Consider the following 17,755-nt stretch of genomic DNA (forward strand, 5'->3'; position numbering starts at 1 on the left):
GTTAGAAAACACAAACACAATTCTTTTTTACATTCAAAGTCCCATTGATTTTCAGCACATTCATAACCATGTCTACTCAAAAGTAAGTCCTATTGAATTCAATGGGATTTACTCTGGGCATATGGGATTAGCATTGCTTTTACAAAAGCAAGTATTGGGAAGGTTTTCAAAACACTGCCCAGGATCTGACTCCTGCACACAAGAGGAAAAAAACCTGAAATGTATATACTTACCCAATTTATGTGATTTTCAGATAAACGGGGGGGGGGGGAGGACCACCATTTTGTTTTCTAGACACTGCCTCAGGTCAATGAAGCAGAAACACAATCCTGGCTTCACTGATTGGCTGCAATCCTGAATGGGCGGGGCTAAAGCTACGAAGTGCTATAGTACTGTATACAGTACTGTTTAAAGAAAGATTTAACAGTCGGGGGGCGGCTGACATTTTTATGTATATCTCAAGAACCGGACCACCTAGAAACTTTTTTTTTTAATTAAAGCTGAGAATCCGGGCCACCTAAGGGACTAGCCGGGCACCGGGTGGCATGCAAAGAATCCGGGTAAAACCCGGCTAACTGAGCAATATGGCAACCCTAAATGCACCCGTTGTCAGTTGGTTTAAAAATAAAATCTTTATACATTCTTAACTTGTATAAAGCCTCATTTTCTTCTCTCATCAAATTGTGCCAAGTATTGACCCCTGAGTCATTGATGCCTTGAACCTCACTACTAACTAAATCCTCAAACACTTGAATCTTGGGATTTTTTATGTGTGGATTAAACTTAGATTTAGGTCTGAACAGAACTGATCTTTTCCCAGATGGTGCACTGGCTCCTTTAAAAGAGTCTGCTATTTTAATTTTCTTGGTCTGTAATTCTACCATGGAGTTAAAAGAATTATGTCTAGGTGTAGGTACAAATGTCAGACCTTTTTCTAAAATGTGCATTTCACATTTATTGAAAAATCCTATTGGACAAGTTAACAACCAGTGGGTTTTTAAAACCTTTCTATGCATGGGTCTTTGTTCCATCGTTCTGTGCTCTGGAGCTCTATATCCCTTTCCATGTCTTACATTGGAACTTGCTCCCAAAAAAGTCATCACTTCTTGAGAAGGATGAGGGTCCTTCTCCCCAGTGGAAAAACCAGCTGTGGTTAGTCTGTCATTCTTTACTGGTGTCCAAAGTAGTATCAAATGAGACTGATTTATTATCATTGTGTGTTTTTCTTTTCTAATTATATACCTTCCCTTCCTCATAATCTTTCAAATCTCTCTGAAATTGTATTTCAGAGCTTCCAATTTCTGGTATTCTCTATCAGTTTCCTTACTGAAGTCACTCATCCCTTCTAAATATTTGTTTTCCTCAACCTTACCTTTCACACTTCCCTTGATATTCTTAATTTAATTATCTATGGATGCCAATTCTTTGGTGGCTGTTTCAGTCAGTAATATCATTAAATCCATAGAACGTTTAATATAGCCACCCATCTTTTTTAAAATTCCTCATCTTGTGGAAACATACCTGGCTCCTTCAAGACCCTCAGTCCTCTAGGTATGCTATGGTTTTTACAATATATCTTAGTGCCCCTAAATGAGTGTCTAATTTCATTTTTTTAAGGACAGTTTTCATATTTGTCCCAAGATAAATGTTCATTGATATAATCCTTAAGATTAAAATTAATTGGGTCACCCAGCATATTGGCTGTTTGCTCCTCTGTCTAAGTAGTATGTAGTGGGCCATTGAAGTAACCCCTGCTGTGGGTAGAAATCATGCACCCAAACCAAATGTATAACCTAAGGATCCAAACCCAACCTTTTCAAAAATTGAAAATAAAAAAAATTGGGCATAGTAATGTGCTAAAAATTTGTGTATATTTGTAAATAGTTATCACCATAAAACATACTTAAAACATCATAAAAACAAATATCTTCATCACATAACTAATGTATGTCATAGTGTGTGAAGACAAAAGGTTTATATGACATCCACAATTATTTGTGGCTGTTTGTTTTGGATATTTAACTGCTCTGTTAAGCTCCTTTACTAGTTTTTGGGGGCAACATTCTGAGATTTCCCCCCCTATGTTATGGAGTCTGGGCTGATTATGTTTTAACTGCTTTTAGCCTCTTATGCCTCTTATGCCTGAATGCTGCTTAGCAACATGTATAATAAACCTAACAACCCAGTCAAGAAAGAAACCATAACAGTTTAGAAGTCACCAACGTTTATGGACCAGAGGGCACATCTCAAATTTTGAGAGTGTGCTGGGTGCTCCAGTCACAAAATGGCTGCCATGGGGGCTTGGCATAACACAAAATGGCTGCCAAGGAGGCACAGCATAACAAAATTAGAGAGTAGTTATGGTCAAGCTTTTTCTATAATTTCCATACGAGAAGTGGCTTGACCTGTTGAATTTCTGCCCGCCCCTCAGCTGTTAGAACAGTTTTTCCCCAGTGCTAACCCTAAAACAAGGCCTAGGTTGCCATCCTGTACCCACTAACCTGGAAGTAAGCCCCACACAAACACATCTGAGTAGACATGTATACTATTGTCCTGTAAGTTAATTATACAGTGAATTTTTAACGAGCTCCTGGTATTTAGCTCCTGCAGATTAGGAGACATGTGTAAGCCTCTTTGCAAAGTACTTCTTCACAGAGTTTATTGTTGGGGGAGGAGTTCTCAGTGACAAAACCAATTGTGACTTTTTTGAAAGCTCTGCAGAGCACAGGAGCCCCACAACAGCCAAATGTTGAGAACTCAAGGAGACAGGAGGAACCAACCCAGATTTCCCTTCTGGGTCTGCTTCAGCTTCCCCTGAGTCTCCTCCTCTTGGGGCTCTTCCCTCCATCCCACTAACAACTGCCTCTTTCCCCTGAACAAAACTGATCTTTTCCCAGATGGTGCACTGGCTCCTTTAAAAGAGTCTGCTATTTTAATTTTCTTGGTCTGTAATTCTACCATGGAGTTAAAAGAATTATGTCTAGGTGTAGGTACAAATGTCAGACATGTCCACACCTCTCTCACCCCCCCCCCCATTCATTCACATTCGTGCCTCGGCTTCAACCCACAAATATCCACCTTTTCTGTTGACAGGCTTCCGAAGGTGAATTTCAACCAGCTTCCTCCACAAACATCCGCCTGCTTCAGCCTTGCGGCATCCACCAGCTTCCGAAAGCAAAATCCACCGGCTTCCATCCACCAGCATCTGCCAGCATCCGCTAGGTCCATCGCTAGACATCAGCCAGCTTCAGGCCATGGGTATCAGCCACCTTCAAGACGCGATCCTGCTCAGCAAGTAAATTTGCCTCATTGTCGCTCCTTAGCATCACACAGCTGGATGCTCGCCTCCTTCCATTGCCAGTTTGCCTTCTCCAAAAGCAGAAGGAGACCAGGCAATCCTGAATGCCACCGCTGTTCTGTTAGAAAAGAGCAAAGAGCTTTCCCTTTGGCTCACCTTTATATCCACTCAGCTGTCATGTGGTTTTGTGACATCACAATCTCCAGCCAATGGCAACAGCTGGGGAGGCTTCATCAGAACTTCCTGAGGACTCGCAAGGAGTGGGTGCAGCTTAGCAGTGATTTATTTGTTTGCTTGTTTATTATTTAAAATATGTATAGTCCATCCTTCATCTCTACTGTACACCATCAAACCAGGGTGGGTGGCATTTTTCATCCCAAGGATGAACTAAATGGGCCTTTGGCCTGATCCAGCAGCCAGGCTCTGCTTATGTCCTCTTCTCCAAGCTAAACAGGACTTGCTTTGCAGACTCCTAGCCACCCTCCTCCAGCCACACTGCAGTCGGTCAGTGTCCTCCTAATAATGTGGTGTCCAGAACTGGACACTAGTGGAGGTTAGTCCCTGATGGCGAATGCCCCACAAACTTCAGTCTGCCCTCACTTGCCCTGAGTTCAGACTTAGCACCCAGCCCAGAGGGTGGCCCTGCCTGTCAGCTTCCTCCTCCTTAGTGTCAGCTGCAGAACTAACCAGGAGGACGATGGGAGGGAAGCTGGAATTGGTTGACTGTTCCTGGCTCTGGCTCCACTTGGGCCTCCTGCCTTCCCCCCTACCAGTCCTAATGTACACCAGCCACCACGGATGGACACCAGATCTGGCCTGATGAGAGCAGAATCAAGCAGAATAAAGAATTCCTGCTCACGGAGGGAATTCTTTTTGAATGCAACCTGCACCTTCACTCTGAAGTGGTACAACCCAGGCAGCTCTGCCACCTGAATGGAGGCGAGGCTAGAGCCAGTGGAGGCAGGTCCATGAGGGCGAATGGGGCACTGCCCCACCAGCCTCAGTCTGCTTTCAGCCAGCTCCCACTTGCCTGTCTTACTTTAACCAGTCCAGGGGTTGGCCCAGCCTGCCAGTTCCTCCTTCTTCCTGTTTTGCCCTTGTAGAACTCAGCAGGGAGGAGGAGGATGGGGACAAAACTAGAATTAGTTGGCTCTGCCTGTCATTGGCTCGGGCTCCATCTGTTGCTGGCGCCCCTGCTTTCTGCCCCACCAGTCCCAATGGGCACCAGCCACCCTCAGCTAGAGCCTCCTGTGAGGAAGGTGGGTTCCTAATATTTGGCAATAACCACCCAGTTTGCAATTGCAGAGCTTTAATTTGTCTCTGCCCGAATGTCATCGCAAAGATGCCCACTTCGAAAGCAACAAAGAACACAGCAGTCAAGACACCATTCCAATTCTTTTTTTATTTGGTGGAGGAAAGTGTGAATGTTTGATTGCTAATGGAAAGTGCCTTTATTGGGTCACTGTCACATAGAAAGAACTGCTTCTTACATATGAAGAGAATGAAGATGAAACATACAAATTCTTACCATCATCCAAACGAGCTAGGACCAGAAATTTTAGTTCATCTGTAGGCAGCAATGAAGAAAATTTGGATTTAAAAAAAATATGAAGAGGAATTTTCTACTGTCCCAAATAGAATAGCAACAAACCACCACAAAGATGGATGTATTAAGCCAAAGGTGGGAAACTTGTGCCCACAATATGATGTTGGTCTACAACTCCCATCATCCCTGACCACCGGCCACGCTAGCTATGGCACACGGGAGTTGGAGTCCAACAACATCCGGAGGGCTACAGCAAGTTCCACATCCCCACCTTATAAAAAAAAACTCTATAACAGGCGAGGAGAACCTTTCGTCCTCCAGATGTTGCTGAGCTGCAGCTCCCATCATCTATGGCTCCTGGCCATGCTTGCTGGGGCTGATGGGAGTTCTGGTTCAGCAACATCGGGAGGGCCAAAGGTTCACCATCCCTGCTCTACAAGCTGAATACTAGCACAAGAGGGAACAGGCAAGACTCTAACCTTTCTCATTGCTTTGCTAGGTTTTTAAAAATAATAAAACTTGCAGGGAGGAGCATTCAAAAGTTGCACAATCCCACCTGCAGCCTACAATCGTATATTCTCCCACCTCATTCGGCCGCATGTTTAGACAAGGCCTATGATGGCTTCAAAAGAGGATTAGACAAATACATGGAGGAGAATTTGGCTACCAATGGCAACTAGCCATGATGGCTATATGGATCTACCTTGTTCAAGAGGCAGTGTCTCCCTTGGAAATCCTGATGATTCTCTTTTGGAGACTTGTTCAGGCATTGTTCAAAGTCTTTAAAGCACATCACCATTGTTGTCATAAGGGCTAGGGACTTGATGCAAACAATGATCAAATCAGGGATTCTCAGGAATGCAACTGACACTAAAATTATGTAGCTTTTCCACACTTGGGTGGAATAATGGCATATCTGCAGCTCTGCTTTTGTAGCCTCTCTCCTGTGTGAACTATCCGATGTCTTATAAGGTGTTGGTTGTGACTGAAGCTTTTCCCACAGTCTGAACAGGTATATGGTTTCTCACCTGTGTGGATTCTCTGATGTTTAACGAGGCTCGATTTGTCAAGGAAACTCTTGCTACAGTCCGAGCATTGATGTGATTTCACTCCAGTATGATTCTTTTGATGTCTAATGACGTGCTGAATCAGACTGAAGCTTTTCACACACTCTGAGCACTTATACAGTTTCTCTGTGGTGTGGATTCTCTGATGTCTAACTAGGGTGTGGCTCCAGTTGAAGCTTTTCCCACACTCTAAACACTGATATGATTTCTCTCCCGTGTGGATGGTCTGATGATTGATAAGGCTTGATTTGGCGCCACAGCTTTTGCTACAGTTTGAGCATTCAAAAAGTTTCTCCCCTGTGTGAGTTCTCTGATGCCGAATGACACCCGAGCTATTAAGAAAGCTTTTGCTGCAGACTGAGCATTTATAGGGCCTCTCTCCTGTATGGATTCTCTTGTGGCTCTTAAGGTGTGAGCTCCAGCTAAAGGTTTTCCCACACTCAAGGCATTTATATGGTCTCTCTCCTGTGTGGGTTCTTCTATGTCTATCAAGCTGCGAGATCCAACAAAAGATTTTCCCACAGTCTGCGCATTTATAGGGTTTTTCTCCTGGATGAGTTCTCCAGTGTCTAATAAGATTTGATTCATCCCTGAAACTTTTCCCACAAACACTGCATCTGTTTCTCCTTTTCCCTTTGTGTATTCTTTGCTGCAGAGCAATTTCATGATAGCTAGTGGCTTGGCAAGCACTGGATTGATCCATCCACTTTTCAGTTTGGTTTTCCTCCCTCTTTGCTGTGTCATCTCAATCCCCCAAATTCTCTTCCAGATCTTGATAGTTTGCTCTTTCCAATGATATGTCACCTGGCTTCTCATCATTCTCACTCTCCCAGCCGTCGCTTGCTGGGAGAAAAAGAGCATCAAACAAGAAATGTTTATACGACTTATAAAGGAGCATCAAACAAGAAATGTTTATATGATATATGGGTTCTCCAATATCTGATAAGGTTATACTGTTTTTGACACCTGCTAAACACTTTTTTTGTTTTGGCAAACCCACTCAGACATGAAAATTTTATTATATCTATTTTTAAATGCTGTTTTTTTAATTTATATTTTGATAATTGTATTATGTCTACTTATTTGTAAAGTTTTTAAAGCTTGTTGATTTTATTGGTATTTTAAAAATAAATATACTATTTTATGTAAATTATTTAGAGATTTTTTTAATTAAGCGGTCTATGTATGTTGTTAAATAAATCATTCAAACAAGGTAAGAGAGACTTATGGGAATTTGGTCTCTGCCATGCTTACTAGGCGGCCTTGGGCAAGTCACTCACTCTCTGTCACAGCCTCAACCTCCCCATCTCCAGTAACTAAACTTATTTACCTTCCAGCAGGGGTGGGGATTTCCAACCTGAGGGCCAGATGGAGAAGTAGCCCACTCTCTGTGATGCATTTTTGACAGGTGAGCAAACAGCTGTTGCCAACTTACCAGGGTATAAAACCAACCCTGCAAGGTAGTACACTGCCACCACTCCTTATATCCCCCAGGAGATTCCCAAACCTTAAAAGAAATGGATGTCCCTGGGATTCCAAAGAAAGCTAGAGCTAAGAACCAGACTCTCTACTTCCTGGAGCCCCAAACAAACAATTTACTCTGTAGCAGTTAGCCAGTTCATCAAGGTGCTGGATTTAGTATTAGGGCTTAACTTAAAAGAACACACATTAGTAAATATGAGTTACATTTATAAAAAATAATTAATTAAGAAGAGCAACATAAAAAGAACCAGAACAACTGTAAGAGATATAATTAGGAAACACCACTAAAATACATTTGGGAATTATGAAAAAAGATAAAGCACAAAAGGCTAATTGATCCTAACTCTAAAACATATCAGCAGAACATAGGATCACTGACCCCACTAGAGACAAAGAGATGCTGCAAGATGTCAGGAAGGATATGAGAAACCAGAACAAAGAACAAAGGCTAACATTATAGGAAAAAGCACAGCAACTAAGATGAAACCCAAGAGCCAGTCAGAAGCCTTCTCTGATGGAACTTTCCAGTGCCTTCTCGTGCCATGGCATACATGCATTCCCACAGCCATCCCAATCAGTAGGCTCCAGCTTTGGCCGTGGAAGCAACACTCTCTCTAGATAACACAGGTATCTACAGAATGAGATGATGATGATGATATAATTAATGTTAGCGTTTTGGAAGAAGCAAAGACTACCAGTGTTGAAGCAATGATTCTTCAACATCAACTTCGCTGGACCAGTCATGTTGTTTGAATGCCTAATCACCGTCTTCCAAAGCAGCTACTTTATTCCCAACTTAAGGATGGAAAACGGAACATTGGTAGACAGCAAAAGAGGTTTAAAGGTGTTCTTAAAGCAAATCTAAAAAAAGGTAACATGAACATCAACAACTGGGAAGTCTTGGCCCATGAACATTCCAAATGGAGATCGGCTATTATCAAAGGTGCTGTGGACTTTGAAGAAGCATGAATACATGGCGAATGGGAAAAACGAGCTAAGCGGAAAGCACATCAATCAAATCCTCATCATGACCATCTTCCATCTGGAAACCTATGTCCTCACTGTGGGAGGCTGTGTGGATCCAGAATTGGCCTCCACACTCACTTACAGACTCACTGTTAAAGACCTTATCTTGGAAGACAATCTTACTCGGCCACGAGTGATCGCCAATGAATGAATGAATTATTATATAATTAATATTATTAATAATATTTTCTTTTTTCTATTATTGTAAAACCTTTGTTAGCTGTAACAGTTTGGTTGATCTGTTGTTACTCTTGTATTTGATCTTGTTAAACAACAACAACAATAATAAATTTCTCTTCTAATGAGAACAAACATTTTCTCAGTAAGAAGATCTTACCCACAAGTCTCCAGTACAGAATCTTTTTCCTAGACAAAGAAACCTGGTTCCCCCCCCATTATGGCACTTTTATCCTCAAAGAATCCTGGGAGCTGTAGTTTATCAGTCACAGGGCAGGTGGATGTGATCGGGGGGGGGGGATCTTATAGGCTAATCAGGCCTGCAGGCTGGAGATTCCCCACCCCTGCTTTAACAGGATTACAAATAGATAAAGCATGTTAAGCTCTTTCAACATTCAGTATTGCTATACAAATGTTGCAGTGTGGTGTGCTCCTGTTCAGGGTTCCAGCTACTCCATTCTATTCCCTCAATGTTTTATGTCCCCCACCCACCCCAAACAGTCAGGCAGCATTCTGTGGCAACTGAGCATGCTCAGTTTTCGTTTGGCTGTTCCCCTGCCTTAGGAGGTTTTTTTATATATATACACGTACTTCCTTGGGGTTCCCCTGAGTGTGCCAATGTCTCCCTCTTGTGCCTGGATGCTGCCATTTTGGCTACATAAGCAACAGCACTCACAGCCTGAGCATTGGAGCCAGAAGAAAGGAATGAACCATGATAGTTAAGAAAGGATCCTCCCCGTACAGAAGCAGTTCCGGCTGGAGTACAAGATTCGAAGGACAAATGGCAGGGAAGAGCTGCTGCCTTCCTGCAGTGGTGGCGAGCTTCCGGAAGGGGACAGGCTGCAGCTCGTGGTAGAGCATCTGCTATGCATGCAGAAGGTCCCAGGTTCAACCCACGGCATGTACAGCTGGGCTGGGAAAAACCTCCTGTCTGAAACCATGGAGAGCTGCTGCCAGTCAGGGCAGACAGTACTGAGCTAGATGGGCCTACGGTCTGACTCAACACCAGGCAATTTCCTATGTTCCTGTTTGACAGGGTGAAGCAGGATGCTGGACAAGATGGGGCCTTTGGTCTGATCCAGCAGGGTCCTTACCCACTGAGGTGGCACCTCCCTCTGCCTCCTCCTCCTTGACTTCCCTGCCAGGATGCCTCCGCAAGTGTTCTGACGAGACCAGCTCAGCGTCCGAGAAGTTCAGAGTCACAACGTGGAACAGGCCCGGCACCTGAAAAGGCAGCAAGACTTTTAATCTAGCCAGAGCGAATCAACAAGTAAGAAGATGGGAAGCTGCTTTATACCAAGTCAGACCACTGGTCTATTTAGCTCAGTCTTGTCAGCACTGACTGGCAGCAGCTCTCTAGGGTTTCGGATAGAGTTCTCTCCCTGCCCTACCTGGAGATGCTGGGGACCGAACCTGGGACCTTCCACACGCAAAGCAGATGCTCAAACACTGAGCTACATTCAAGAAAATCCTCTCTGTTCTGCCCTTGAGGCCTAGTCGGGTCTGAGCACAGTGGACTGAGGTGTTGACTACCCTGAGGTGGAAGAGGGGATTGTACCACTTCAGGATGATGGTGGGGGATACAGACTTAAATTTAAAAACGAAAACAACCCAAATTGCTATAAATAAATTAAAAAAGAGCACACTGGGCAGGATTATAAACCATCCTGTTCTGTCATGGGGTTACTTTCTACTTGCAGGGAGAATGTTGTTTTGTTCAACACAACAGGATATTTTTAATATTTTTAATATTTTTAATATTATAATATTTAATATTTTTATATCTGTTAATAGTTTGTATTTGTATCTAATGTTTTAACAGACAGTCATATGACACACCTTTTATAATTGGATGATTAGTTGGTTTCTTAGCTGCTTTTAAATTGTTCGTGTTTTATTTTTTATGTACACCGCCCAGAGAGCTTGCTATGGGCGGTATAAAAGTTCAATCAATCAATCAAATAAATAAATAAATATTAAAAACGTAATCCCCCGCCTCACCTCCAATCTTAAATGGTACACTCCATTCTATCACCTCAAGTCTGCTGCACGTATAGACCAGGTGTGACTAACTAGAATAATCTAGAATAATCACATGGTTCAGATTTCCTTTGTAAGCTCTGTGAGGCAGAGACCTGTCCTCTTGTGCTCTACAAGCTGAAGATCCCAGGTTCAATCCCCGGCATCTCCGGATAGGGCTGGGAATTGACCTTTCATCAATAATGGGAGGAAGAATAGCATACTTAAACTTGCTTAAAGCTTCTGGACTTCCCATCAGCAGCTGTTTGGCCACTGTGAGAACAAGATGCTGCACCAGATGGGCCTCTGGCTGGCCTGACCCAGCCACAGGGCTCTTCTCAGGCTCTTAACATTTGTATAGGACTTCAAAGTGCTTCGCATGCCTTTATAGCAAGGATGGGGAACCTGTAGCCTGCCCAGATGTTGCTGGGCCACGACTCCCCGTTGGGACCATGACTCAGTGGTATAAAGCATCTGCTTCGTACGCAGAAGGTCCCAGGTTCGATTCCCAGCATCTCCTGGTAGGGCTGGGAGAGCCTCCCTGCCTGGAACCCTGGAGAGCCACTGCCAATCCATGGACAATACTTGGGGGTTGGATGGATGTTGCCATTTCAGTTCTCCAAGTTTCTCCTTTTTTGCAATGTGTTTTTTTAAAATCTTCATGAACATTAGTCAGCATCTTAGTGCTCATTTCTCCCAATAAACACAATTTTGTAAACAATTTGGTCTGATACACATATTTTTGCAAAGCGATGTCCCTTGATATATTGCATTTGTTTACGAGTGTTATTCTGCTAATGTGCTCCATCAGCACAAGGACTGCTGCGAGCGCCACAGGACTTCTCTCCGCCTCCCCGTACCCTCCCCAAATCTTTTCTGGAGGGTTGGGGGCACCCCCAGGACAGAATTAGGGGGCATGCAAAGGGGGAGTCTGTTGCAGTAGTGGTAACCTTTGTCCTGATGGGCCACTGACTGAGCACTATGCTGGCTACAATCCAATGGACTTCCGGTGATGCTATTTTCATGGAAATGTGCATTTTTACGCACATTTCGTGCACTTACAGGCATTTCTGTACACATTACTTAACTGAAGAACTGCGCCGCAACATTCAGGGAAATGAGACTTTCAAAGGATGGCTGTGTTTTGATTCACATTTTTTTGGGGGGAAGTGTTGAACGTCTCTCCCACCCCTAACAATACTGAAGTAGATTGATGAATGGTCTGACTCAGTATTAGGCAGCTCCCTGCATTTCTCTGTCATGCTCACAAAAGCTAATTGTCTGCAACTTTTTTTTAAAGTAGCTTGCTAAGAAGCTAGTAGCCTGCATTTCCATCCGGGCTGTGGAAGAGGAAAAGCCCTCTCTTGTCCAGTCAACATGGAAACACAGCAGATGAGCCCCTTAGCAGGCCAGTAAAAATAAAACCCTTTCTAGCAAATGGACTAACAGAGGAGTTCTAGCCTGTTCTTCCGCCAGTCCATTGTGTTTCCGTGATGGTCATGAGGAGGAGACTTTCCTTCCACTAGAGTTAGCATGTAAACCAAGCAGAGTGGCAGAGGAAGGATGGAGAGCTCCATCCCTCCTTTGCCAGCTGACTCACATTGGCTGTGTGGAATTCTGTGAGCTCGCCTGCATGGAATCCCTGGTCGCCTGGTGGTGACTAGGCAAATAATTAAATATAAGGGCACTGTAAAGCCTCATGCCTACTGGCGGTGCTATATGAATAATAAATAATAGTAAATAAGCAAACATAGAGAACACAGGAAGCTGCCTTATACCAAGTAAAACCACTGGTCCATCTAGGTCAGTACTGTCTATACTGACTGGCAGCAACTTTCCAGGGTTTCCAGACAGGGACTCTCTCCCAGCCCTACCTGGAGATACCAGGGATTGAACCTGGGACATTTGGCATGCAAGGCAGATGCTCTACCACTGAGCTATGGGCCTTCCCCAAAGGACTAGAATCAAAGGAGACTGCCTTATACTGAGAGATCCATTGGCCCATCTAGCTCAGAATAGTCTACACTGAGTGGCAGCTGCTCTTCAGGGTTTCGGAGACATTCCTAGCCCTACCTGGAGATGCCAGGGATCGAACCCTGGGACCTTCTACGAGCAAAGCATGTGCTCTGGCATTGAGCTATCCTTTGGGAGGAAGGACAGGATATACATTTTATAATAATGGTCCCAGGCTATGGTCTGAAGGCACATAAGGCCAGCTCCCTGGTCAGGTGTGGTCAGTGCCTGGATGGGAGACCGCCTGGGAACCATAGGTAAGCTGCCTTGGGTTTCATGAAAAAAGAAAGGCGGGGTATAAATGTAATAAATAAAAAATAAATATCAGAAGCCACCAAGAGGTGGGGGTGGGAGGAAGGGAAATACTCTCACCTGCTCTTCCGGTGTAGCACCCTTGCGCTGCTTCTCCAGGAATCCTTCTGCCAGGGCCACTGCCTGGGTGCAGGTCTCTACACCCCCTTCCTTCACCCACCCTTGCATTTCCGGTGGCAGGACAGTCAGGAACTGCTCCAGGATCAACAGCTCCAGGATCTGCTCCTTGGTGCGCCTTCCAGGCTGCAGCCACTGGTGGCAAAGCTCCCACAGACGGCTGCACACCTCTCGGGGCCCCTTGGCTTCCTGGTAGCAGAATCCCCTGAAGACCTGGCGATGGACATCTGAGCCGATGCTCTCCTTGGCCTCCATCTCCTCTTTCACTGCCCTGCGATCTCCCCTCTCTCCGGCATCCAGCTTGCTGTCAGCTGGCTGTGTCGTTCCACTGAGGCCTAGCATGGGTTGGGTCAAGGCCTCGTTTCCAGGCTGGCAGCTCATAGTGGTGGCCGCTTCCTCAAAGGGATCCAAAAGCGATGTCTCCCGCAGCCGCTCGCTTCCTTGCACCGAGTATGGAGACTCCATTCCCCTCAGGAGCTCCTGCCATGGGGCATCCCAGCCCTGTGACAGCAGCCCCTGTTCAGGTTCCTGTTTTATGTGCGAAGGCATTCTCCATCTTAAGGACTGACTGGCAGTTCCCAACCGGACAAGGCAGGGGTTCTCTCCTGCCCCGGCTGATACTGCCTCCGATTTGAGGCCTGCTGACTCCAGCTCCTCCATATTCATTGTACCTGGATTTAGTTTCTGCTTCGGGAAGGCCTAGAGTGGAAAATTGAAGGTGGGTGCCTTCTTGTCTTTGGTGGTCTTCTTGCCTTCAGCGGCCATTTTCTTTTGCCAGGAGGGGTTTCCGCCACAGTTTGGCCCTTTCTAGCAAATGAAAGAGGGATTTCTGGCCACCGGCTTTTGGCTGTCACCAAATGCAGGTCCACCCTTAGCATGTGTGGGGCCTGGGGCAAAAGCATAGTTGCCCCCCCCTACATTCTTTCTGTCTCTCTATATATATTGAGAGATTTTGTTGATGAATATATGTAATTACAATATTTACATAAGAGGCTAACAACCTATTAAATACAAATATGATTACCTTCATTTCAGGGAATAGGCATCTATTTATTTATTTATTAGATTTGCTAGACGCCCATCTGGCAGAGATTAATCTGCCACTCTGGGCGACGTACAACAAAACACAAATACATTTCATATAAAAACATAAACAGAGAACATTAAAAAATAAGGACTGTAATCTGCCAGCCTAATCCCCCTCTTAGGCCTGGTTAAAGAGCCAGGTCTTCAAGGCCCGTCAAAAACATATCATGGAGGAGGCTTGGCAGGACTGAGTCAGGCCTGGCCCTGCATTAGTCTCCTTTTCCAGGCTTCTCTCTCCCCATCAACAGTCCTCTTGGACCGGAGTGTAGCCAGAGAAATGGCCGCTGGTGCTGCTGAGACGCAGCTTCCTCCCCTTCTTCATGGCTGGCGGTGGATTCTTACCAGGCTCCAAGTTACACGGCGGAAAGTAGAAAGTATTGTTGGTCTCCTTTGCAGCCAGAACCTCTTGTTCAATCTAGTCTTTGATAATAATTGGAGAACAATCTAGTGTAAATGTTCCCTGCCTGAAAACCATTCACACACAAGGAGATGTGAGAGTATGAGAAGAAACCAAAGGGGGATAAGCCCAACGGTTCCTCAGACAGAAAAAGCAGGAAAAAGGACAAAACAAAATGGCATCCACTGAAAAGAGTGGGAAAATTTAAAACAAAATGGTGGCCCAGTTGCACAACGAAGGAGCAATGGCGGTTGTAATGTTGCCAGAGGCCCCCAATGGTTTTTTGCAGGGAGGGAAAACCACCTACATTTTCCTAAAATTAAGCGAAAATAAGCTGCCGCCGCAGGAAAAACAAAAGGCAAAAAGCAGCCACCGCGTCCTCCTTACGGCCGCAGTAGCGAACCAGGGGGGGGGGGCACTGCCACGGACTCCCAACGGCCGGAGAAAAAATGAGTCAGGAGGAGTCAGGAGGCAATGGTGCAGCGTTGGACTCCTGATGGCCACAGTAGCGAGCCGGGAGGAACAAAACCTCCCTACAGAATAGGGTTGCCAGATCTCCGGTTTTCAGCCGGAGTCTCGGACATGAGGGGCCCCTCTCCGGCCTCTGGCCATATTTACGCTAAATAGGTAGATCTCTGGTTTTCAAGCGCCTCCCCCAGCCACGCATGCGTGATTCATGCATGCGTATGCTGCTGAAGGCTCTTCCCGCCCACCCGCCTTTTCCCAGGCAGGCGCAGGAGGAGGAAGCAGCGTCTTCCTGCCCGCCCGCCTTTTCCCAGTGAGGCGCAGGCGCAGGAAGCAGCGCCTGCAGTTGCCTCAAGAAGACAGAGGACGACGATGACGTTCCTCCACCTGACCCAAGCAAGGCCTTCGGACCGCCACCGAGCCCGTCCAGCCACCGCCCCCACAGGGACCCCCCAGCAGCAGCCCCTGCCCGCTGCCAAGCAGACAGCCACAGCAGCCGCCCCGCCAACCACGAAGCCGCAGGTGGGGGTCCTGGAGCGGAGCCCGCAGCCACCTGGCCTGGGGGCCTCTGGGCAGTGGCATCATTGGGGCAGTGCTGGGGGGGTGCGGACCTCAGTTATCCCCCCAGGCAGAAACGCTGCGGCCGCCACCGCCACTGCTGAGCGCCATCGCGGCCGCTCCCGCCCAGCGGCACCCACAGCATGAGGGGTGAAGCGGGCATCCTTTCCAGAGCAGGGGAACCGGCTCCGGGGCCAAGAAGGAGCCGGCCCGGCCTGGCCCGGCCTCCACTGCCACCGCCACTTCACGGCTCCTGCTGAGGCTGCCAGGCCGCTTAGACACCATCTCCTAGCAACCACTCCCGAGACAGCGTCCGAGCGGCCTGGCAGCCTCAGCAACAGCCGTGAAGAGGCGGTGGCAGTGGAGGCCAGGCTGGGCTGGCTCCTTCTTAGCCCCGGAGCCGGTTCCCCTCCTCCGGAAAGGACGCCCGTGTGAGGCGTCCTTCCCTGGCTCTCCCTGTCAGGTTCCTACCTGCTCGTGGTTACTGCCTGTTTCTAGGCACCACCAGGGACTCCACCAGTCCGGACTGCTCTCTCTTATGATTTCTCTCCCCGCTCTAGCACAGATCTCAACAGATCCCCCTGCTAGGCAACCACCAGTCACGTCCCAATACTAGTATTCCCAGAGACTCTGAATACTGGTATTGTTATTCTCTTCACCGCTGCCACCATTTGTTACAGTTCCCCTTCAGCCTTGGTCATTACCTTACCCTCCCTTCTGGTCTGTGAAACCCCAGCCAAGGATCAGGCCTTTGGTAAACCAAATTAAGTATTTATTACAGATAACAAAGCTAACAAGATTAACAAGATTTCTTCTTAAGGCACATAAGCATATGGTTTTACTCAATACTAATCCGAACTCCACCTCCCTCCTTCTTCACTCTCTCCTGGCAAACAACTCTCTCAAACCCCACCAAGCAATCCACTCTTTCTCTTCTCCCCCCAGATTCCACAATTCACCACCTCACATTCACCCAGATTTACCTGTCATCCTTTCATTTATACTGTCAGCCATTTTAAACATTCAGCCAATCATTCTATTGCCCATTCACTCCCCCTCCTCTTTCACTACTTACCATGTATACTCTAAACAACCAGCACTTACCATATATACACTAATATATAGGAACATCACAGCCCGCTTCACTCCTCATGCTGTGGGCGCCGCTGGGCGGGAGTGGCCGCGATGGAGCTCAGCAGTGGCGGCAGCGGCCACAGCGTCTCTGCCTGGGGGGCCCTATCGTGGCCGCTCCCACCCAGTGGCGCCCACAGCATGAGGGGTGAAGCGGGCGTCCTTTCAGGAGCAGGGGAACCGGCTCCGGGGCCATGAAGGAGCCGGCCCGGCCTGGCCTGGCCTCCACTGCCACCGCCTCTTCACGGCTCCTGCTGAGGCTGCCAGGCCGCTTAGACGCCATCTCCTAGCAACCACTCCCGAGACAGTGTCCGAGCGGCCTGGCAGCCTCAGCAGGAGCCGTGAAGAGGCGGTGGCAGTGGAGGCCAGGCTGGGCCGGCTCCTTCTTAGCCCTGGAGCCAGTTCCCCTGCTCCGGAAAGGACGCCCGCTTCACTCCTCATGCTGTGGGTGCCGCTGGGCGGGAGCGGTCGCGATGGGGCCACTCAGGCAGAGACGCTGCAGTCCCCGCTGCCACTGCTGAGTATAAACAATGCAAAGTGTGGAATTCCCGGTTCAAATGCTATGGGTCTTACAAACTTTAAAATCGCCAGGACTGCCATCTCAACCAGATGAAGTGCAGGTAGAGGAGAAACATGTACAACCAAAGGTATGTTGGATGATTACTTCCAACTGATTACCTAGTAGGACATGCCACTTTTCTATTTAAAATTACTTTGCTTGTTATGCTGGGTGATCAGCTACAGTAAAACTAAGGGGGGAACTCCTCTAGCTGCACACATGCTCCCTCTACACACACAGGTGCACACACTGTGGGAAGATTGCTGGTCAAAAGTAGAAGAATCTTGGCTTTTTTTGAGTTTCGGGTACTCATAGTTAAAAGTGAAAAAGATGAGCTTACACTGCACTGCACTGCTTAAAAAGTAAAATTAGGTAGTGATTAAACCAGACAATTGAGAATGGAATTTAAACCTAGGCCTCTAAAATTTGAAACAAGTCAGAATATACTGTGTAGTTTATTCCCAACTGCACTATGTAAATACTCATTTATATAAGTACAAGG

At 46.6% G+C, this 17,755-nt stretch overlaps 1 protein-coding gene across 1 annotated transcript; it reads right to left on the reverse strand.

Moving 5' to 3' along the window:
• Positions 1-5,720: 5,720 nt before the first annotated feature.
• LOC133378891 (zinc finger and SCAN domain-containing protein 31-like) lies at positions 5,721-13,723 on the reverse strand. Its single transcript, XM_061613506.1, has 3 exons — positions 13,001-13,723; positions 9,695-9,820; positions 5,721-6,404 (listed from the first exon to the last, which is right to left on the reverse strand). Exons 1-3 carry the CDS (start codon positions 13,721-13,723, stop codon positions 5,721-5,723), a joined length of 1,533 nt encoding a protein of 510 aa, XP_061469490.1.
• Between the last annotated feature and the right edge of the window lie 4,032 nt (positions 13,724-17,755).

Source organism: Rhineura floridana, chromosome 3 (genome assembly GCF_030035675.1).
Source record: "Rhineura floridana isolate rRhiFlo1 chromosome 3, rRhiFlo1.hap2, whole genome shotgun sequence".
Classification (NCBI taxonomy): Eukaryota; Metazoa; Chordata; class Lepidosauria; order Squamata; family Rhineuridae; genus Rhineura; species Rhineura floridana.

Coding starts and splice junctions, on each gene's coding strand:
- LOC133378891 (XM_061613506.1), bottom strand. CDS start 13,723: ATGAATATGGAGGAGCTGGAGTCAGCAGGCCTCAAATCGGAGGCAGTA. Junction 9,821..13,000: donor GTGCTACACCGGAAGAGCAG/GTGAGAGTATTT, acceptor CTGCCTTTTCAG/GTGCCGGGCCTGTTCCACGT. Junction 6,405..9,694: donor CAGAGGGAGGTGCCACCTCA/GTGGGTAAGGAC, acceptor TGGATCTCGCAG/CTTGATAGACATAGAAGAAC.